Source organism: Salminus brasiliensis, chromosome 10, assembly GCF_030463535.1.
Source record: "Salminus brasiliensis chromosome 10, fSalBra1.hap2, whole genome shotgun sequence".
Classification (NCBI taxonomy): domain Eukaryota; kingdom Metazoa; phylum Chordata; class Actinopteri; order Characiformes; family Bryconidae; genus Salminus; species Salminus brasiliensis.
This window is the reverse complement of record NC_132887.1, coordinates 7,121,773-7,142,518: the sequence shown is the minus strand read 5'-3', so window position 1 is coordinate 7,142,518 and position 20,746 is coordinate 7,121,773. Positions and strand designations below refer to the sequence as shown.

The following is a 20,746-nucleotide window of genomic DNA, read 5'->3' as shown; positions in this document are numbered from 1 at the left end:
TGGCTGCCTAATGCCAGGTGTGGGCTAGAGGGGTATAAAGCCCCCCAGCATTGAGCTGTGAAGCAGTGGAACTGTGTTCTCTGGAATAATGAATGGTGATCCATCCAAAACTTTTGGGCTGTTGAGTTGGGGAGTTAGGGATGATGCGGTGGGGTGGTGATTGTCCAACATCCTGACCTCACTAACGCTTTAGGCAAATCCTCATAGCAATGCTCTTCAAAGAACTAGTAGAAAGCCTACTTCACTGGAGAGTAGAGACAGTTACTCCAACAAAGGTTTAGGTTTAGGATGTAGTCTTTTAATACCTTTAGGATTTAGGAAAAAATAATGAATGTGCAGGTGTCCCAATACTTTTGTCCATATATTGTCTAGGTTTTAGGCACTTAAGCACATTATTTAAGAGCGTTGCTCTCAGTAAGAAGAGAGTTTTTACTGTAGAAGCTCCAGATCTCATCAGAACAGATGCAGGTGAACATAAATCCAGTAAAAATAAAGAGCTTTTCATTCTGAAGAAAGTGAAGGTGACATCTTGTGAGATCTTTAGTCTGAAGAACAGAGCTCGGTTCCTCCAGGTTTCTCCTGGATGCCCCCCAGTCCAGCAGCACAGCGTGGAGGATGTGTTCACCTCCATCAGCAGCAGCAGCTCACCTGATTTACCATCATTAAGCCCTGATTTACCACCAAACCAGGTGTTGATATGAGGAAAACTCTAAATAATACTAGACTCCATGAGAGAGGAGAATTTCACCTGGAGATGTTCTAATGACGAACACAGTGATGGAGAACCACCACCACTTTCTGTAGGACTGTTATTATTAGTGTTTATTCTAATATTAGTGATTTACTGAGCAGATAAACACTTATTGCCCAGGTTAGGGGCAGCACAGTACTGTGTATGTCCAGATCCCTTTAGACAATTATCCTATCGGTGCTGTGGAAGCTCTAGACCTCTATATTCCTTTAGCAAAACTGTGAGTCTGTATGAAAGACAACCCAAATGTAATTATTTTACTAATTCACATTATTTTTATGATAATATCTCACCAGATGGGTTCATGTTCTTGATTTATATATCAAAGCGTCCCTAATTAGACCAAACAAATCTTCTCTTTCATTCCTCTGCTCGTGAGCTCGTCAGTGTGGGATATAAAGGAGGAGAAGAGAACAGCAGGTTTTCAGTATTAAAGCATGGTCTGTATTTGCAGATGAGAGTGCTGAGCTGAGCCTCTCCTCCTGAACGATTCAGGGCTGCTTCCTCTCCTGATCGATGATGAATGCACGTCTCGGAGTCATGAGACAAATCCTAGACAAAACAATGCCTATTTCCATTATCAGTGATCGGGCCTGCCTGCAGCACGATGAGGAAAATCAGCCGCAGCAAAGCGAACGTGGAGTTTCACCTCAGATTAAATGGCTTTCCACCGGCGTGTGTGTCTGGAGGAGAGTAATAGAAGGCAACGCTCCCCCTTCCCTAAACCCCCCCACAACACCCCACCACCCCCACACACACGCACACGCAACCCCCCCACAACAAGTCATAATTTAACTAATTAAGGTGTGCTTCTGGAAAGGATCATGTTATTTGTTGCCATGGCGATGGCGGGAATCAATCCCATGCTTTCTCCACGCTCCAAATGGTTTTGGGGACATCAGACAGCTTATCAGCAACCTGCTGCACGCACACACACACACATAAACGCACACACACACACACACACACACATGTGAAAGAGCATTGAGAAAACACTGCCTGCAATACTGTAATCAAAGGTTAACTGGCTTTGGGGGCGAGGGAGAGAGAGAGAGAGAGAGAGAGAGAGAGAGAGAGAGAGAGGCAGGGTAGAAGAGACAGATAAAGAGACAAACAGAAAGGGAGAGAGACGGAGGGACGGAGGGACAGAGTGAAGAAGAGAAATTCTTGCAGTAAAATAGAAAAAGGCCAGGGAAGCTTTATAGGCCATCAGAACAACAACTGGAATATAACACACTATATGGACAAAAGTATTTGGACACCTGCTCATTTCTTCTGAAATCAAGGGTATTAAAAAAAGAGCTGACTCTGCTTTTGTTGGAGTAGCTGTCTCTACTGTCCAAGGAAGAAGGCTTTCTACGAGATTTTGCTGTGAGGATTTGATCGCACTTAGCCACAAGAGTGTCAGTGAGGTCAAAATGTTGGATGACCATCACCCCACCTCACCCCCGACTCTACCAAAACCCACAGCAATAATTCAGGGCTCTAACCACTGAGCCACCCAGACACGTACAGAGAATCTATCCATACCCAGCACAGGGTCCCAAAACCCAGGGAGAGAAAGAGAGAGTAAAAGAGTGTGTGTGTGTGTGTGTGTGTGAGAGAGAGAGAGAGAGAGAGAGAGAGAGAGAGAGAGAGAGAGAGAGAGAGAGAGAGAGAGAGAGAGAGAGAGGAAGAACAAGCGAGAGAGAGAAAAGGAGAGGGAGAGAGATGCAGGAGAGAGACAGAGAGAGAGAGAGAGAGACAGAGAGAGAGAGAGAGAGAGAGAGACAGAGAGAGAGAGATATGCAGGAGAGAGACAGAGAGAGAGAGAGACAGAGAGAGAGAGAGAGATATGCAGGAGAGAGACAGAGAGAGAGAGAGAGACAGAGAGAGAGAGAGACAGAGAGAGAGAGAGATATGCAGGAGAGAGACAGAGAGTGATATAAAGGAGAAGGACAGAGAGAGAGAAGGACAGAGAGAAGAGAGAGGAAGAGAGGCTGGAAGACGGAGAAAAAGAGAGAGGGACAGAGAGAGATAGGAAAAGAAAAGGAAAGCAGGAGAGAGAGAGAAAGAGAGAGAGAGAGAGAGAAGAAAGGGGAAGATAGAAGACAAGAAGGAAAGGGAGAGAGTGGGAAAGAGGGAAAAGGGAGAAAGAGAAAGGGGTGAGAGAGAGGCAGAGAGAATGGAAGAGAGAGAGTGGGAGAGAGATATGAAGGAGAGAGAGGGACAGAGACAGAAGAAAGAGTAGGAAAGAGAGGATGAGAAGGAAAGAAAGAGCGGGAGAGAGGAAAAAGGGAGAAAGAGAAAGGGGCGAGAGAGAGAGGGAGAGTAAGAGAGAGAGAGAGAGAGAGAGAGAGGGAGAACTGCGTCTGCGGAATTGTGATTGTGGATAATTTGTGAGGAACTGAGAGAACAATATCTAAATCAAAATTGGATCTGAGAGAATCAACCTGTGTCAGAAACATGATGAAAGATGAGGCGGCGGCTGAGCCCGGCGTACTTCGGTTGATCTGAAATAAATCTGAATTATTCAGAAAGTGAAATAATGAGAAAAATGGAAAAACGTACAAGCTGGATTAATGTCAGTCACCGGGGCCGTACTTCAGCGCTGCCAAGAGACAACGCCACGGGTGAAATTGACACACAATGACTAACGAGTGGGATCCATGTGCTAAAGCTCGCTGTAATCGCATCTCACAGATGTAATTAGTCATTGGCAGTGTTACATGACACACACTGTATGTAATCTCCTCGCAGGATTGATTTCAGTGTGAGGGAGATGGCAAACCAGGCACTTTCATCCATTCGGATCAAGCCGCCTTCCTCAATCACTCACTTCAACAAAGTGCACTGAAATACTTCACATCGGCTTTTTTTTATATTCCTTTACGTGGTAAAGTGCCGCTCTCATGAGGATAATGCAATAAACACCAAACACAAAAACAAGCGCGCTTCTCAGTGCGGCGTGCGCGACCACTATTACTAATTCATGTCATCAAAAAAAGCCATTAAAACACTTGATGGAGGGAGAGTGTGGCGTTTAATCATGCTTAATATATGCACGGGGCACCATCAAAAACAGTGCAGTGTGTTGGCTTTGGCTCGCAGGCAGCGCTGCGTTAAAAACACCCTGTTAAAAACAGCCCTGCTGCTGCTGCTGCTGCTGCTGATGCTGCTGCTGGGTGCTGGTGGTGGAGGAGGAGGCAGAGAGGGGTGTCTCCCCAGTGGAACAGCAGGGAAGGTGGTGGGGAGCGCAGGGACAGTAGAGGCAGACCTGCTCTCTCTCTCTCTCTCTCTCTCTCTCTATCCTCAGGCCGAGAGCAGGAGGAGCACACCGCTTACACACACTTTACTGCAGCACATCAACAAGGCCCTCTAAACACTGTTCCCAACATTGGAAAGGTAGGAGGACTATCTAGAACACCATTAATAGAGAATTATTCATGGAGAACATAAATTCCTACATTGGAAAGGTAGGAGGACTATCTAGAACACTACTAAGAGAACAGAAATGGTCTATTATTAACTCATTCCTACATTGGAAAGGTAGGAGGACTATCTAGAACACTACTAAATGAGAACTATTAATAGAGAACAGACATTCTTACATTGGAAAGTCAAGAGGACTATCTAGAACACCACTAATTAAGAACTAGTCATTGAAAACATGAATTTCTGCATTGGGAAATCAGGAGGACTATTTAGAACATATTAATCAGATTAATATTAATGTAGAATTCCCACATTTGGAGGTTAGGAGGACTATCTAGAACACTAATATCAGAGAACTATTAGTAGAGAACAGAAATTCCTATACTTAAGAGTTAGGAGGACTATCTAGAACACTATTAATATAGATACTTAAGAGTTAGGAGGACTATCTAGAACACGAATACTAGAAAACTGTTAATAGAGAACAGAAATTCCTACACTTGAAAGTTAGGAGGACTATCTAGAACACTAATACTAGAGAACTATTAATAGAGAACAGAAATTCCAACACTTAAGAGTTAGGAGGACTATCTAGAACACTATTAATATAGATCAAAATGGTTACTGAAGAACTCATTCCTACACTGGAAAGTAGAACACTATGATATGTAACAGATTTATTCCCAGTAGATTTATTCCCAGTATTTATTCCAATATAGGGAACACAAATGGAGCACTATCTAGACCAAAATCATAGGGAACATAAATATTCTATAACCACTATTCTTTATACTGTAAAATCAGAAGTCCTGTCTAGAACACTAGTGTAGGGAATACATAAAAATGTCCCCTATTCTCTATAGGCACTAGCTAGAACACTAGCATAAACATTGGAAATGGTACCTAATCACTATTCCTTACACTAAAAAATCAGGAGCTTTATCTAGAACACAAGCATAAATTAAAATGTTTTTCTATTTCCAAAATCCAAAAAATCAGAAGCACTAGCTAGAACTCCCTAGTATGGACAACAGAAACAGTCCCTGATCACTCTTCCCTGCACCGACAAATCAGGAGCTCTATCTAGAACACTAGTGTAGACTACAGAAATGCCCCCCTATTCCCAAAATCAGAAAATCTTTAAAACTACCTAGAACACTAGCATAGACATCGGAAATGGTACCTAATCACTATTGCTTACACCGCAGAATCAGGCGTTCTATCTAGAACACAAAGCAATTCCCAAAATCAAAAAATTTGAAGCCCTATCTAGAACACAAGTGTGGACACCAGAAACTGTTGGAAACTGATCACGTTTCCTTACCCTGGCAAATCAGGAGCTCTATCTAGAGCACTATTATAGAAATGGCCCCCTATTCCCCAAATCAGAAAATCAGAAGCACTATCTAGAACACCTATATAGACATCCTGATTACTGCTCCTTACACTGAGAAATCAGGAGCACTATTCTAGTCATATAACGCAGTGCTTTATGGGTGTTATGTGTCGAACGGTACATGCTCCATGGTTCTTCAATGGTTCTTTAGCAAAGGCAACTGTTTTATATGAAACCATGACAACAAAGAACCACTTTAATGTTTAAACGGTTCTTTTTATAAACTGCTTTACATGTTTTTATTTTTATATGGAAAACCTTTTATGTGGTTCTTTAAAAAGGGTTCTATACAGCACCTGAAAGGGTTCAGCTTATTCTTTGTGGGTTTTTTTGTTTGTTTGTTTGTTTTTTTTAGCAGCTGCAGTTAAACCATGCTGAAAGTAGGGGGTGCTGCAGCACCCTTAGGCTCTCCGCCTCCCACAGCCCTGTTTATAGAGATGTAGAAAGCCTAGCTATCTCAAAGCGATACAGAGGAACCGTCCCTCAGTGTCCTTTCCCTACTCTACCCAGTGACAGTGTAACAAAGGCTGCAGGCCGGAGAAATGCTGTGGAGGTATAATACACAGATACGACGGCTGCTCGTCATCCGCTGACACGATAAACTCACGACCAACCTGACCTGAACGACCGAACAGGTGCCTTTACAGAGCCACCATAAGGAACGCTGATTATGGCTGGAGAACTTGATAAGAACCTGGTGCAGATCAGCTGAGGGTGAGGAGAGAGAGGCAGAGAGAGGCAGAGAGATGGGTGGGTAAACCAGGCAGCTCAGCGCAGGCTGTGGGAGGCTATGAATTATATATGGATCCAATCTGCTCTCAAGGCAACGGCAGACACGGCGAGAGCCTGACTCAACCAAAACAAAATCCAAAATAAAACGCAAAATGAAAGGACAGCTTTTAACATATTAAATCCTTGAGAAAGCCTCACATCAAACAGGAGAAAAAGCCATTTATTCTTGCCATTTATTAAAGCCAACTCTTCCTGCCAAGGCTACGAGCCACATCGCTGGGGGCCGCATCGGATTCTTGACATCCAAGCAGCTCTTATTTATTTAGCAAATTTACTTACTAAGGAGGTCAGAAATGAATTATTTGGCAAGGATTTGCCCTCGAGCCATTTCTTCTCTTTCCGCTTTTTCCATTTCCTTTGATTTGGTGCACCCCCCTTCCTTTCAGCCGCCCCCCACACCCCCACCCACCCACCCCTTCACCTTTTTCTTTTTTTTCTTTTTTTTTAGGATTGCTTTCTCCAATTTTCTCCCAGAGCTTGTTTTCGTCACTCCAGGAGAATTATGAGTTGCTCATAGCTCCTGAACTCATTTAGAAATGGCAGTTTTCCCCCTCCAGTGCTTCCTCCCACTACAGAAGAGGACACCTTCTGACTGTAAATGCAGCTTTGGGAAGCAGCCACAGAAACATCAAGTAATGCTTCCAAAAAGGTCTGCCTCTGCGACTGAGAGACAATACGCTGCGCTCCATCACTTCTCCTTTTTTATTTAGCTTTATGGGCTGGCCTATGCAGTCGCTTTGTCAGCCCAGTGGATTTGTGGGCCCTGTCTGAGCCTCACTTAGGCCTTTTAAGAAGAAATGATAAAAGGCGCTTTCGGAATGACGGCACTGTTTACTACAGAACCTGACGGCTGAACGGGGTCAGAGCCTTTCTGCTTTGGCGTTTCTTCCAGCTGAAGCAGATCAGCCCGTTACCTCACACTCTCAAAGTGGGAGCGGACCCCAAATGTGCATTTTTAATCTACAATCATTCTCACACACTTATTGCTTTTATGTGTGTGAAGCATTTTGAGAAAAACAAGTGGTTTATCCAACAAAACACACGTTTAAAGCCTAGTGAGTGCGCCCCCAAGTGGCTGAAATTCAGTTCTGCTGCATCTGTAACTCTGTCTCAATTGACTGCGAGGATTTTTCCCTCTATAGACCTTTATCACAGTCTCTGCGTTATCCAACGTCCACCTGTGCCGTTTTACAGAGCACTGAAGCACTATCTAGAACATTATCTTAGTTAACAGCAACTGACTATACCATTTGTTTGAAAAAGGGACACTATCTAGAACACTATTACAGTTAAGATAACTTCTATATTCACTACTCCCTGTGTTTAAAGAAAATCTGAAGCACTATCTAGAACACTATTTTAGTTAACAGAAATTGACCATACCATTTGTATGAAAAAGGGAAACTATCTAGAACACTATTACAGTTAAGATAAATTTTATATTCACTACTCCCTGTGTTTAAATGAAAATCTGAAGCACGATCTAGAACACTATTTTAGTTAACAGAAACTGACCATACCATTTGTATGAAAAAGGGACACTATCTAGAACACTATTGCAGTTTAGATAACTTTTATATTCACTACTCCATGTGTTTAAAAAAATCTGAAGCACTATCTAGAACACTATTTTAGTTAATAGTAGTTGTCTATTCACTATACCCTTTGTTTAAACAATTTAAAGGATACTATCTAGAACACTATCATAGTCCCCTATTCTCTATGTAAAAAAAATCAGGAGCTCTACTTAGAACACTATTTCAGTTAACAGAAATGAACTATACCTTTTGTTTAAAAACAATGGGCATTATCTAGAACACTATTATAGTTAAGACAAATTCTACATCCACTATTCTGTATGTTTAAAAAAAATCAGGAGTGCTACCTAGAACACTATGACAGTTAAGAGAAATTTTATATTCACCACTGCCCATGTCCTTGTAGATAACAGATATAGTCCCTAACCACTATACAGATCAGAAGGACTATCTACAACACTACTATAGGTCTCCAATTACTATTCCTAATGGCACAAATCTAGAACACTATTCTATGGACCAAAAATGATCCCCATTTCCCTTTATTAGGACATCGGAACACCATCTAGAGTCCTTATCAGATCAAATGTACACCCCTGTACAGCCCGTCCAACACCTACGTCTACGACACACAGATGGTTTATAGGACACACAGACTTTTATTAGATAATTATTAGTATTATTAGAAAACCAGGAGAACTGTCTAGAACACTATTATAGGTAACAGAAATGGCCCCTAATTAGTATTCCTTGCGCTAGAGAAACAGAAGCACTGTCTAGAACACTATTATAAAGAACACAAATGGTCCCTTATTAGTACTTCCTACACTGAAGAATCAGGAGGATTATCTAGAACACTATTAAAGGGAACAGGATTTGTCCCTATTCCCTACATTAGAAAATGTAGGAGCAATATCTAGAACACTATTACAGAAAATAGAAATGGCCTTCTGTTCTTTACATAAGGAACTCAAGAGCACTATCTAGATCACTATTCTAGGGAACAGAAATGACCTACACTATTCCCTACATTAGAGAATCAGAATCATTATCTAGAACAATGTTCAAGGAAACAGCATTGGTCCCCAATTCCATACATGACATAACAGGAGCACTATCTAGAACACTAGTTATGAGTAACAAAATGTGTCCTCTATTTCTTATACCGAGAATGGAAAGCGAGTGGTCTAGCACTATCTAGAACACATCAGATTTTCATACACAGTAGTGTCTTTGCCCAACAGCAGATGGAGGCGGGTTGGTTATGGAGCCGAAGACCCGTCAGCGCTGAGTCAGAAAACCAGCAAAGGTCCGAAGGGGAATGAAAAGCAAACATGTAAACACACACACACACACACACACACACACACACACACACACACACAGTCACACTTCCTCCACTCCTGTCAGGCTCCTTTAATAAGACTGTACATTCACACACACCCTTGCGTCCAGACAGGCTGAAGTCATGTCACATAAAGTTGCTCAGGGAAAAAATGGCTGCTGGAGAGCGGAGGCAGCGAGGCTGTGATTTTGGGGAGGTTCCTCTAGTGCCTCGGCCCTGACTCAGCACAGCTGTATTACCATATCACATGACTGAGAGCATGAATATTTAATGAGAAGAACACAGGCATAAACACCAAACCACTGCCAGGCTCCTCAGGACACACTGAAAACGCCACCACACAGTCCACAGTGGCCCGCTAAAGTCGAAAGGGTAGGGCTGCGGTTCTCGAGTCCGGTCTAGTTCTTGGACTGGCTGACTGGGGTCATTGTTTTCCTCACACACACACACACACACACTGAAACTTTGAAACCCTGCAGAACATCTAGAACACTATTTAAAACACCATTACTATTCTAGGGAACATAAATGTTAGAAGACCCGGAAAACTATCTAGAACCCGTTTCTTATCTTATATTGTAATATAAATGATAGAAAACCAGAAATACTATCTAGAACAATGTTATAGGTCTCATAATTGTTCCCCTATTCCTTACAATAGAAATCAGAAGCACCATTACAGAGAATAGAAACTGTTTGTAATCCTTACAATAGAAAAATGGGAGCACTATCTAGAACACTATTATGGGTAACATCGTATTTCTCCTATGTGTTAAAACAGCAAATCAGAAGCACAGTCTAGAACACTATTATAGGGAACAGAAATGGTTCTTAAGGTGTATTCTCTGCACTAGAAAACTAAAAGCAATGTCTAGAACAGTATGTTAAGGAACAAAATGGCCCCTTATTAGTTTTACATACACTAGAGAATCAGGAACTATCTAGAACACAGAAAACAGAATTGTTTACATATTCCTTACAATAGAAAATAACTATCTAGAACACTACTATATGTAGCAGAATTGCCCTCTTTTTTTACAACAGGAAATCAGGAGCACTAACTGTATCACTATTAGGAGGAACGGAATTGACCCCCTATTCCTCACAACAGAAAATCAGGAGCACTATCTAGAACACTATAGTATGTAACAGAAATGGCCTTCTGCTCGCTATATTTAAAAATAAAATCAGGAGCATTATCTAGAACACCATTATGAGGAACAGGATTGTCCCCCTATTCCTTACAACAGGAAATCAGGAGCACTGTCTAGAACACTACTATATGTAACAAAATTGCCCCCTATTCCTTACAACAGAAAATCAAGAGGGCTATCTGGAACCCTATTGTATAAAACAGAAATGGCCTTCTGCTCGCTATATTTAAAAATAGAAGCAGAAGCTCTATCGAGAACACTATTATAGGTAACAGCATTGCCCTTTATTCCTTACATTGGAATCAGGAGCACTATCTAGAACACTATTATAGGTAACAGAATTGCCCTCTATTCCTTACATAAGAATATCAGGAGCACTATCTGTAACACTATTATAAGGAACAGAATTGCACCCCTAATTCCTTCCAATCAGGATAACTATCTAGAACCCTATTGTATGAAACAGAAATGGCCTTCCACTCTCTATATTTACAAATATAATCAGGAGCATTATCTAGAAGACTATTGTGAGGAACAGAATTGGCCCCTTAATTCCTTACAACAGAAAATCAGGATCACTATCTAGAACCCTATTGTATAAAACAGGAATGGAATGGCCTTCTGCTCGCTATATTTAAAAATAGAATCAGGAGCACTATCTAGAACACTATTATAGGTAACAGCATTGCCCTCTATTCCTTACATTAGAATATCAGGAGCACTATCTGTAACACTATTAGGAAGAACAGAATTGCCCCCTAATTCCTTACAATCAGGATAACTATCTAGAACCCTATTGTATGTAACAGAAGTGACCTTACGCTCGCTATATTTAAAAATAAAATCCGGAGCATTATCTAGAAGACTATTATGAGGAACAGGATTGCATACAGTAAAATCAGGAGCACTATCTAGAACTCTACTGTATCAGGTATGATCATGCATAATTGATGAAAAAACATCAGAATCTGGTCTTGGTCTTGACTCTGTCTTTTCTACTTGTTGACTCGTCAAGGTCTCGCCTCTAATTGTCTCCACTACCCCCCCACCAGATGGAACATGGTGGCCATAAGCATGAATTCAGTGCGTACGGATCGCTGAGGAGCTCCTAGTGCAGTTATTTCACCCTCATCTGCTTCGCTGAACTGCCAGCCTTCCACAGTGCTGGAGGGAAACAGAAACTCCAGCGTTGGAGGTCATACAAAAGGACGAGAGAGATAAGAAGGGAAGTATGGATGGTGCTGGAGGCATACAGTGTATGCGTCTCTCCGTGCACGTGTCTGGACGTCTGGATGTCTAAGAAAGACAAAGAAGAGGAGAGACTGACAGGCCGTCTGATTGGGCGCAGCAGCAGGCATCATGTCATGCCACTTCTTATTGACAGTGACGCCTTCTCTTAATGGTTTTCTTAGCATTTCCACACTGACTGCAACACAGGCTCATATCCCCCATTAATCACCAAAGTGTCAACACAAACTTCTCCTCCAAATGCCAAATGGCTTATGATGTATCGACCAGAGCCCTCCACAAAGGCGCTTGTTAACAATGCCTGGACAGCACTTAATTTGTCATTATTACCATGCTTGAGAAATGATGGGGCTCCTCTCACTCCTTTAAAAGGCATTATCATAACAGCGCCATTGCACGGTCCCAACACTGACCACAATGACTTTCTCTAGTGGAGCTATGAATGGCTTAACCCAGAGAAGAATGAATAGGTAAAGCAGCTCTAACGATTACTCTGGGTTATACACAGCTGAAGCAGGCTGGTGTCCAGCTGAGGACACCAAGCAGGATGCCTGGCGGTGGCTGACGGCCATGACTGTCTCAGCTAAGCAGAGCCGGATGATATAAGTTCATGAAGCATTACAGGAAAAATGACTGCACTAATCTCACATTCAGAAAGGCATTAGGGTAGTCAGATTGCTGAACCTGCCAGATGCTGAACTTTGCCAGTGTTAATTAGGCTTGGACAGATTAGATACCATAAACTTGATGAAGCAGATTCTGAAACTGAGAGCATTGCTGCCTTGTGCCCAATGATATCGGGTGGGTTCCGGACCCACCATGACCCAGACAAGCAAGCAGCAGATAAGAAGATGGCTGGATGGACGAAACTGAGAGTGTTAAATATGCTCTTAAGTTTGCTCTTAAAGTGTGACGCACTGCAAAAAATATCATATCCAGTTAAATCATGTTAAGTCTTCCACACTCCAGAGGCTTAATTTTGCTTATTTTTAAAGAAAACAATGCAGATAATTTTGCTTTTTCAATAAATCATGAGTATTTTTGACTTTATTTTAAAAGAAGATGTAGATATTTTGTATTTTATTTAAAGAAATAACAGATAATTAGGCTTTAACAACAAATAATGTGGATATTTTTACTTTATTACAGTAATAATGTAGATAATTTAGCTTTTATACTAAATAATACAATACATAACGTGGATATTTGTACTTTATTTAAAGTAATAATGTAGATAATTTAGCTTTTACAAAAAAATGTTTTTACTTAAATTGACAAAATAATGTGAAAATGTGCTTTTTAGTTAATACAGATATTTTACTTTATTGTAATAACATAAAAATAGTAATAATGTGGATACTTAGCTTTTACAATAATTGATAATATTATTAATATATAAATAATGTAAATATTTTTTACTTGTTTTGAAGAAATAAAGATTTTTTGCTGTTTGCAATTACGAATACAGATATTTGTGCTTTATTTAAAGTAATAATGTAGAACATCTAGCCTTTACAATAATTAATAATATAATAAATAACTAACTAAATAAATAATTAATTGTACAATAAACAGTGTAAATATATTTACATGTTTTGGAGAAATAAATAATTGCTGCTGTTCAATTACAAATGCACATGTTTATTTTAGTAATAATGTAGATAATTTAGCCTTTACAAGAAATAATGTAGATTCTTTTACTTACTAAAGTAATAATGATTTATTTTCATTATTCATATTAATAATGTAGATATTTTGTCAATAAACAATAAAAAAATAACTTTAAAAATGTAATGCAGATAATAATGTCAATAATTTAGTTTTTTTAAATAAAACAAGGCAGATATTTTTACTTTTTTCAAATGAAATATGCAGATGGACATTCTCTAGGCACAATTATTAGACAATAAATATAAATAAATAAACAAATAACACAAAGCCCCAACAATGTCATATCATCTATTTACTTTAATACTCTTATAAACATCAGAATCTGTCACTAGATTTAAGATTTCACTTGATTTTGTGTAAGCCCCTCACTGTAACATGACTGCATGACCCAGCGTTCTCCAACAAACCCAAATGTTCTCCAGTGCTTTTTGCCATTCATACTGTATCAGAATCTTCTTCCCATTCTCTCCATTCTTACTGTGGAAACGTAAACTCGACTGTCAGTATGGGGAATGGTGGGTCAGCGTGCCACGGCCTTAAGGCAACCTAATCTTAGCAGCCAGTATATTTCAGGAAGACGTAAAACAGCGAAAAACACTTCCTCTTCAGATCTCCTCACCAACGGCAACCGTATCGCTGTCATGCAGAACATTGTCACTTCAGGTTACAATCTTTAACTAGCGCAGAACGCTTGGGGCTCTGTCCTTCATGACACCAGTGACATGGTGTGTGGCCAGAGTACCAAACTACCACACCGACACACACACTCACACACATACAGACACTCACCTGCCCTGTGTAGAGCTGCCCGCCGTCTGCATCGCAGATGCTGCACCGTCTTGGGCCTTCCGGTTCACGTTTCCTACTGGAGGCCCCATCCCTGGCCCAGCGGACTGTGGCATGCTGGGAGAGGTGGGCGCCATGCTGTTCCCACTTCCTGGGTAGAGGCGATTGGCGACGCCTGGGCTGCGGCCCATCGACATGGGATGCCCTGGACCCTGCCCATGCATTGGGCTGCTGGAGTTCATCCCTAAGCTGTTGGTCATAGCAGGTCCTGGACCAGTGCAGTTTGTGTTAGCCATTCCTCCATAGGCAGGAAGTCTTGGGTAGTTCCCTGAAGGGAGCAGGCAGAGGAAATGGAAAATTCGGATTAGTTTAGGAGCGCTTCCGCTTAGATACAGAAGTCTGGAGTCTTTTTTTTTTTTGTAATCACACAAAATGCCACAGTCAGTAAGACACAGCAATTTCTTAATTAACTGTGGTTGCCCTCAAATGCACAAAGGTTCTAAAAACACACTGTTAAAAAAACATTATGCGTCAATTTAACCAAATTACCGAATTAAAGTAATACTCCCTGATCTACGCTTGCCTTAAACGAGATAGGAAGCGTTCTGCAGAGGCCGTATACCTATACTGACTTGAAGAACAAATGATCTCACAGCGTACAGTAATTTACTGCGCTTCTTCATGGTGCAATGGGTTTTAGCACTAATGTCCCTGTGATTGCCATCAGGGGCCTGATGGCATTCAGCACTGAGGCGAATCTGCTGAACTGACACAAGTACAACTGCAAGCGCTTGAGCTAAAGTTCCTGAAACACTGTGAAGTCTCCTTAATTGCCAGTAAACAATTTCGCCATTGTCCAGAGAGCTTGGGAAGGCGTGACAGAAGGAGTCCTCCTGATACCTTAATACTCTATAAACCCGTGCACTTGGGTTCCAGCAGCACAGGCGTCTTCCCGAGTCTTGTAGCGGCAAACACATGAACCAGGTTACGCACCAGGCTGGACACATGTCAGTATTCAGTCATATTCCCTTCCATTCCACTGCTGTCCAGCAAAAAGCTTTGTACACTATATGGACAAAAGTACAGGGACACCTCATTCATTGTTTCTTCTGAAATCAAAGATAATAAAAAATCTCTACTGTCCAGGGAAGAAGGCTTTCTACTAGATACTAGATTTTTTAGAGCACTGCTGTGAGGATATGATTGCATGATCAACACCCACCTCATCCCTAACTCACCAATTCAGCCCTAACGTATTGGGGTACTGGAGCACCATCCATCATCCCAGAAAACACAGTACCACTGCTCCACAGCTCAATGCTGGTGGGCAGTATGTCTCTACAGGGACTAGACATGCTGTGTGTCAGCAATGGGTGCAACTAACCACTAGCACCACAAAACCGTCAACTTTCATCCACTTACGGCATAACCAGTGAGCTGACTGGCTCATTTTGTCGTAGAGCCGTCTGTTCACATTACAACCAGTGACCACCTCCTCATTTATAACATCTCTGGCATCACGCAGTACCTGGCTAGAGGTCTCATGCAGGTCTCATGCAGTTCCACCAAAGTTTCACTGCCAGCGTGTCGAGCCCAGAGTGGGAGAGAGAGTCAGCGGAGCATCATAATGATTTGGAAGCTGCTATTTTAAGGGAAGAATGCTACACAGTGTTGATTTGACCATTGCACACTAAGCCCTTTTCCCATTCCAGATCTGTTAACACAGCCCCAGCAGGCTGCAGGTTAAAATGCCCTTTGATTCCCCCTGCTTTACTCACAAGCAAGAAGCCAAATGACACCCCTGACATCCCTATAATCTGTGACCGTGGAAAAGAGCCAGGACTGCTACCGACCTTCCGTCCTACCATGCATGAAATAGGGTGGGAAAAAAAATCCGTTTGACAAAAGTGGAGGGCGGCTCATAAGTGTTTCTTTTGGAAGGGGGGGGGGGGTATTTGTTTTGATTTCATTATGGGTGCTTTAGTTAGGGCTCACGGTCTAATCCCCAGTGAATATGTCTGGAAAAGGGGATGAAGTCCCTATAAGACCTAGAGGCTTTCCCTGCTCTGAATGACAAAAAAAAGAGAGAGAAGTGAATCACGGAGCTCACTGTGAAAACTTGACACGAATCATGGAAGGAATTTCAATAGCAACAAAGTGTTTCCACTAGAAGGAATTCAACCCTGTGATGTGGGAAATACACCTGAGATTTGTGCGGCATCTGAATGGAGGTGACATAATACTTCTAAAATTACATGCCGCGAGTTTGAAGCTCCGAGCCCGGAAACACCGAAATAGCTGCTTATGGACAAGTGGCGATTTTCCAAAGATGCCTGAACAATAGAGCTGGATGTGAAGCTGAAACGTAGCCGGGTTTTCACGCTGTGCCGCCGGGCCGTGACTCTGAAGAGAAGCGAGGCTGATCTGGCATGCTGCTTCACACTGCTGTCAAAGCAACGGTGTTCTTTGCAGCAAGGGCTTAAGTGCTGGACCTTGGAGAGTCCAGCACAGCTGCTGAGCTGCCTTCACTCTCGCTTGGGTAGCTTGGCCATCACTTACACTGTGCGTGTTTTGGCTGCACTTTCGCTCTGATTTAGGATGGGTCCCAGCATCTCCTGCAGAGCCGTGCTCAGACCTCACACTGCTGTTCAGTTCTCCCACTATTCTGACCTCCTCAACAAACAAGCTGGTGTGTACCCAGTGATTGCTTCATGATCAGTTTCTTCTGTTTTCTCACACTTCATCTTTTGAACTTTATCTAGAACTTGAACTGTGCATAACACGGTTTTATATATGTTAAAATTTGCGAATCGATAAATCATTTAGACTGAGCTTCTTTTGGACCAGAGTCTGAAATTTCATCAGGGACTGGATACAGAGTGCAGTGGAGGAAAGAAACTGCTGGCCCTGCTCTGAAGAAATGATCTTTTGGGTTTACTAAGCACCCTGCAGTCAGTGTCCATGTGATATTTTCCCACTTTTCTCTTTCTTCCTCCTAGAAAATGGCTAATTTTCAGAACTGCTGGTGCTTGGCTAACAGGGCCTCTTCAGAGGTGATAAGGGCCGCCTCTCAATCTCAAGCGCCGTCCTTTCCAGCCACTGAGGAGCTCATCTTTAACCCGGAATGTTGCCACAAATAACCGAATAGATCTGGGGATTCATTCCACCGGCGGTTTCATTTCTTCACAAAGCGGTCAAACCCACAGCATTGGCTATTCTAGTGTCTTCTCAAGCAAAAAATGAGCCACAGTCTTTTTTTATCAGCCTAAACCCCTTTCAGATATCCACCACCATCTCTTCCCAGGCACTCGCCATTGGAAGGTGTGGTATTCATAGCAGGCCGGAAGGAGGGAGAAACTGTGGCGCGTTACCAATTACATGGAAATTCGAGGCATGGTCACACATTCCGAGGACGCTGTTCCTGAGCTGTATTTAATCCTCACTCTCCCGCAGGAGAAGAGGACTGTGACCGACCAGATTAGAGACGTTGCCTCCTCAGCACTCTTCAGCCAGGCCCCATTCGCTCGTTCCAGTCAACAGCGCTAAAACTTCAACACGTAAATTACCTCAGGAATTCGTTTATACGCCGTTAAATGCTTTGCTCTCCAAATCAGCCCAAATGCCTAATTTACCTCTGCCAGGGAAGTCAGAAGTTTTAAATCCAGAATCTTTTAAATTTGCTGTAACTCTAATGAAGGAGCTCAGAAGTTCTATTAATGTCATAAATAATAAATACGGGACATAAATATTCCATTTCAACTCCAAGGGATTTCTATTAACCTAAATATCTTAGTTTGCTAATAAATTATAGCAACGCAAACAAGGCTGTACAGTTCGAGAGCTCTACACTGCGCTGCCTGTTACAGTTCTGCTGCTCTGAATCCATCACACAGTAAAGAACACGACCTCTGTGGCAGATGCTCTGAGAAAAGTCATACTTTTCCGCGTTTTTTTTTGACAGTTAAGACATCTCATCCTCTTTTCCTCTAACTCATGAGTTTTCTTTCCCTCTTTCTGACTTGCTGCTTCTGCCAGTCTCTCTCTTTCGTGGCCTGGGGCCTGAGATTCTCTCCCAGCCACCTCAGCAGCTCTCTCAGCAGGGAGTCTCTTGTGGAACTCGAGGTGCCTCAGGGCTCCCTACTCGGCCTCCTCCCATTCCAAAACCTCCAGCTCCTCGAGGCAGGCAAGGATTGAGTTCCCGCGTCCAAACTGCAACACGGGCAAGGCGAGCCGTCCTGCCGCAAAACTGTTGTTCCTCTTATCCGCTTATTAGCAGAGATAAAGTGTATCTTTGAGGGGGAAAGCCGGGGCTGCTTTAAGGAAAAACACCACAGCATGAGTGTTTATCATAGCATGTGAGACATCCAAAGATACTAAAGCTGGATACTAGAACAGGATAAATGCTTATTTTCCAACAGTTAAACAGCACGAATTTAGGCTGAAGTCTGATTTTGTGGTCATGTGAAAAACTCCTGAAATCCTGGCTCGAAATATTCCACGAATATAGGCGAAGGCCCATGGTTATGTGCTCATGGCTCTAAGCTCCCGCCTCCAGGCACTGACCCAAGCAGCCTGCAGCAGAGCAATCAGAGGCTTGGAGCCCATTTCCATGTTGGTTTAATGAGTTAGCAATTCTCTGGCAGGAAGCGAGACAGAAAGCAGATGGACACTTCATCAAGAACAATGAGCAGCAGCTGGCTGGCCCACTCACCCTAGCCTGACCCGGCAAGGCTTTCAGCATAACCCGGGCCTGGTGTAAGCCCCTGCCACGCCTCTGGGGATGGCCAAACTCCAACACACATGTTACTAAGTGGGAGGGAGACCGGCCTGTAAACTGCCTTCCCATCACCGAGTACTTCGTTCATCGTTCCTTACGCGTTCCTTCACATGTTCGTTCGTTATTGGTGGCGCTCCTCTTGCGATACATTAGGAGAATAGAGAGGGCGGATGGGAATAATACCAAATATATGTGAACCATTCATCACTGTTGAAGAGGGAGGGTCTGAAGGAGATTAAGAAAGGAAAACAGACTGTGCATTTATCACAATGACACATTAAAGCACACAACATGAATATCATAATATTCTCTTTGTTGTGTGACTGAAGGATTACAGCAGCATAAATACTAACATATGGGCTTATCTAGCCAGCCAGAACAGGGACAGTGTTGACATTGCATGAAAGCAGCAAGAGTAACTAACATCTTTTTCCTTAATGGTATTTTTTCTTCCCTCCCTGAATTTTTTCCATTATTACCGGGGATGGCTTCCATTCAGCGTGGGAGAATGTCTCCCGACAGTGCTTTAGCCAAGGGTCAGAGCATAGCCAGAGATCCGAGGGAGGTTCAGAAGGCCGTCCGCGAAGTGGAGTGGACATCACGGTTACCATAGTAACGGAGCCAAACCGCAGCGGCCTCCTTTTGTACTCGACCTGTTCGAGGCGGGCCAGAAGGGGTCAAAGAAGCCTCAAGTCGAATGCGACCTGCTCTACTTGCGCACGGTGCTTTTAATGAAGTCATCTGCACAGTCTACAACTTTATAGAGAGGGTGACACTTAAGCACTGACCTCCGATAATTAGCCGGTACATTAAAATTAATTTCAGGGTGCAACTTTTAATAACAGCGGCAGGTTCATTTTTATTTCATTCATCCAATGAAAACAGAAAAAGTGTGGGGAGCATTCGCAGTTCAACTTCATGAATATTCCACTGACCTCTCAAACCTTGGCTCTCTTTCTCCGCTACACGAGAACGAAAGAAAGGTGTATGTGTGTTACTGTGTGTGTGTGTGTGTGTGTGTGTGTGTGTGTGTGCACTTCCACAACGGTCCAAAAACAACACAGATGCTCACAAATAGGCTATTATTGAGCAGAGTAGCAGAGTGAGTGAGGTTTTCTGAGTAATAGAAGAGATACAGGCAAAATTGTACACGACAGCAGTGCAGTGAACGTCATGAGAATAGACAATACCTTGAGGTCCATACTGTCCACCTGAAGGTCCATAGGAGCCAGTGGAGTTGCCCTGCTGATAGCCACTCATGCCGTGCTGCATTTGACTCCCAGCTGAAAGGTGTGGGGACACTGGTGGACCTGACTGAGGACCATATTGGCTCTGGCTCCTCTGCATGTTGGTCAAGAACCCTGAAGAACGAACATACATTGTCTGTCAGAAATCTGAGAGCGCTTGGGCTTCTTCTGGCTTCTTCTCACAGTGACGACTGATGTCCACTGTAACTTTCCAGCTATTGACCTGAACAGGTTTTGTTAGCATAACAGGATCATCAAAGATAGGTCTTTTTCCAGTTGCATTAATATTTCATCATGTGCTGTTTGCTCAGACGCTAGTTACACTAGCAGACACTTGCAACTGCAGAAAAATCCTGCTGACCTTCTCCACCCCACAACAATCAATCTGAGGTGAACTTCCACACATCTGAAGCTCTGAAGGTTCACCTCTTTGGGCAACACCTAGTTTGGTAGCAGGCCCAAGCCCAGCCAGAAAAACAGCAGCATATGAGCTTCCCTGTTCTCCAAGGCTACACTGTGGTGGGGGAGGCTATTTCAGCACCCTCAGTGGACATCAGTGGAAGGTGGAGCACCACAACCCCTTATGGTTGGCAAATGCAGACCGTGCGGCCCAGGTGGAACACTGCA

At 42.8% G+C, this 20,746-nt stretch overlaps 1 protein-coding gene across 3 annotated transcripts in view; it reads right to left on the bottom strand.

Annotated features, from left to right (window-relative positions):
* LOC140564036 (AT-rich interactive domain-containing protein 1B-like) overlaps window positions 1–20,746 on the bottom strand; it is a 259,481-nt gene that overhangs the window by 28,592 nt on the left and 210,143 nt on the right. For all 3 annotated transcript variants that reach the window (XM_072689070.1, XM_072689072.1, XM_072689071.1), the window contains 2 exons: window positions 20,063–20,233; window positions 14,099–14,423 (listed from right to left, as the gene is read on the bottom strand). In XM_072689070.1, the coding sequence (XP_072545171.1) occupies window positions 14,099–14,423; window positions 20,063–20,233 (496 nt within the window). The remainder of the gene's footprint in view (window positions 1–14,098; window positions 14,424–20,062; window positions 20,234–20,746) is intronic.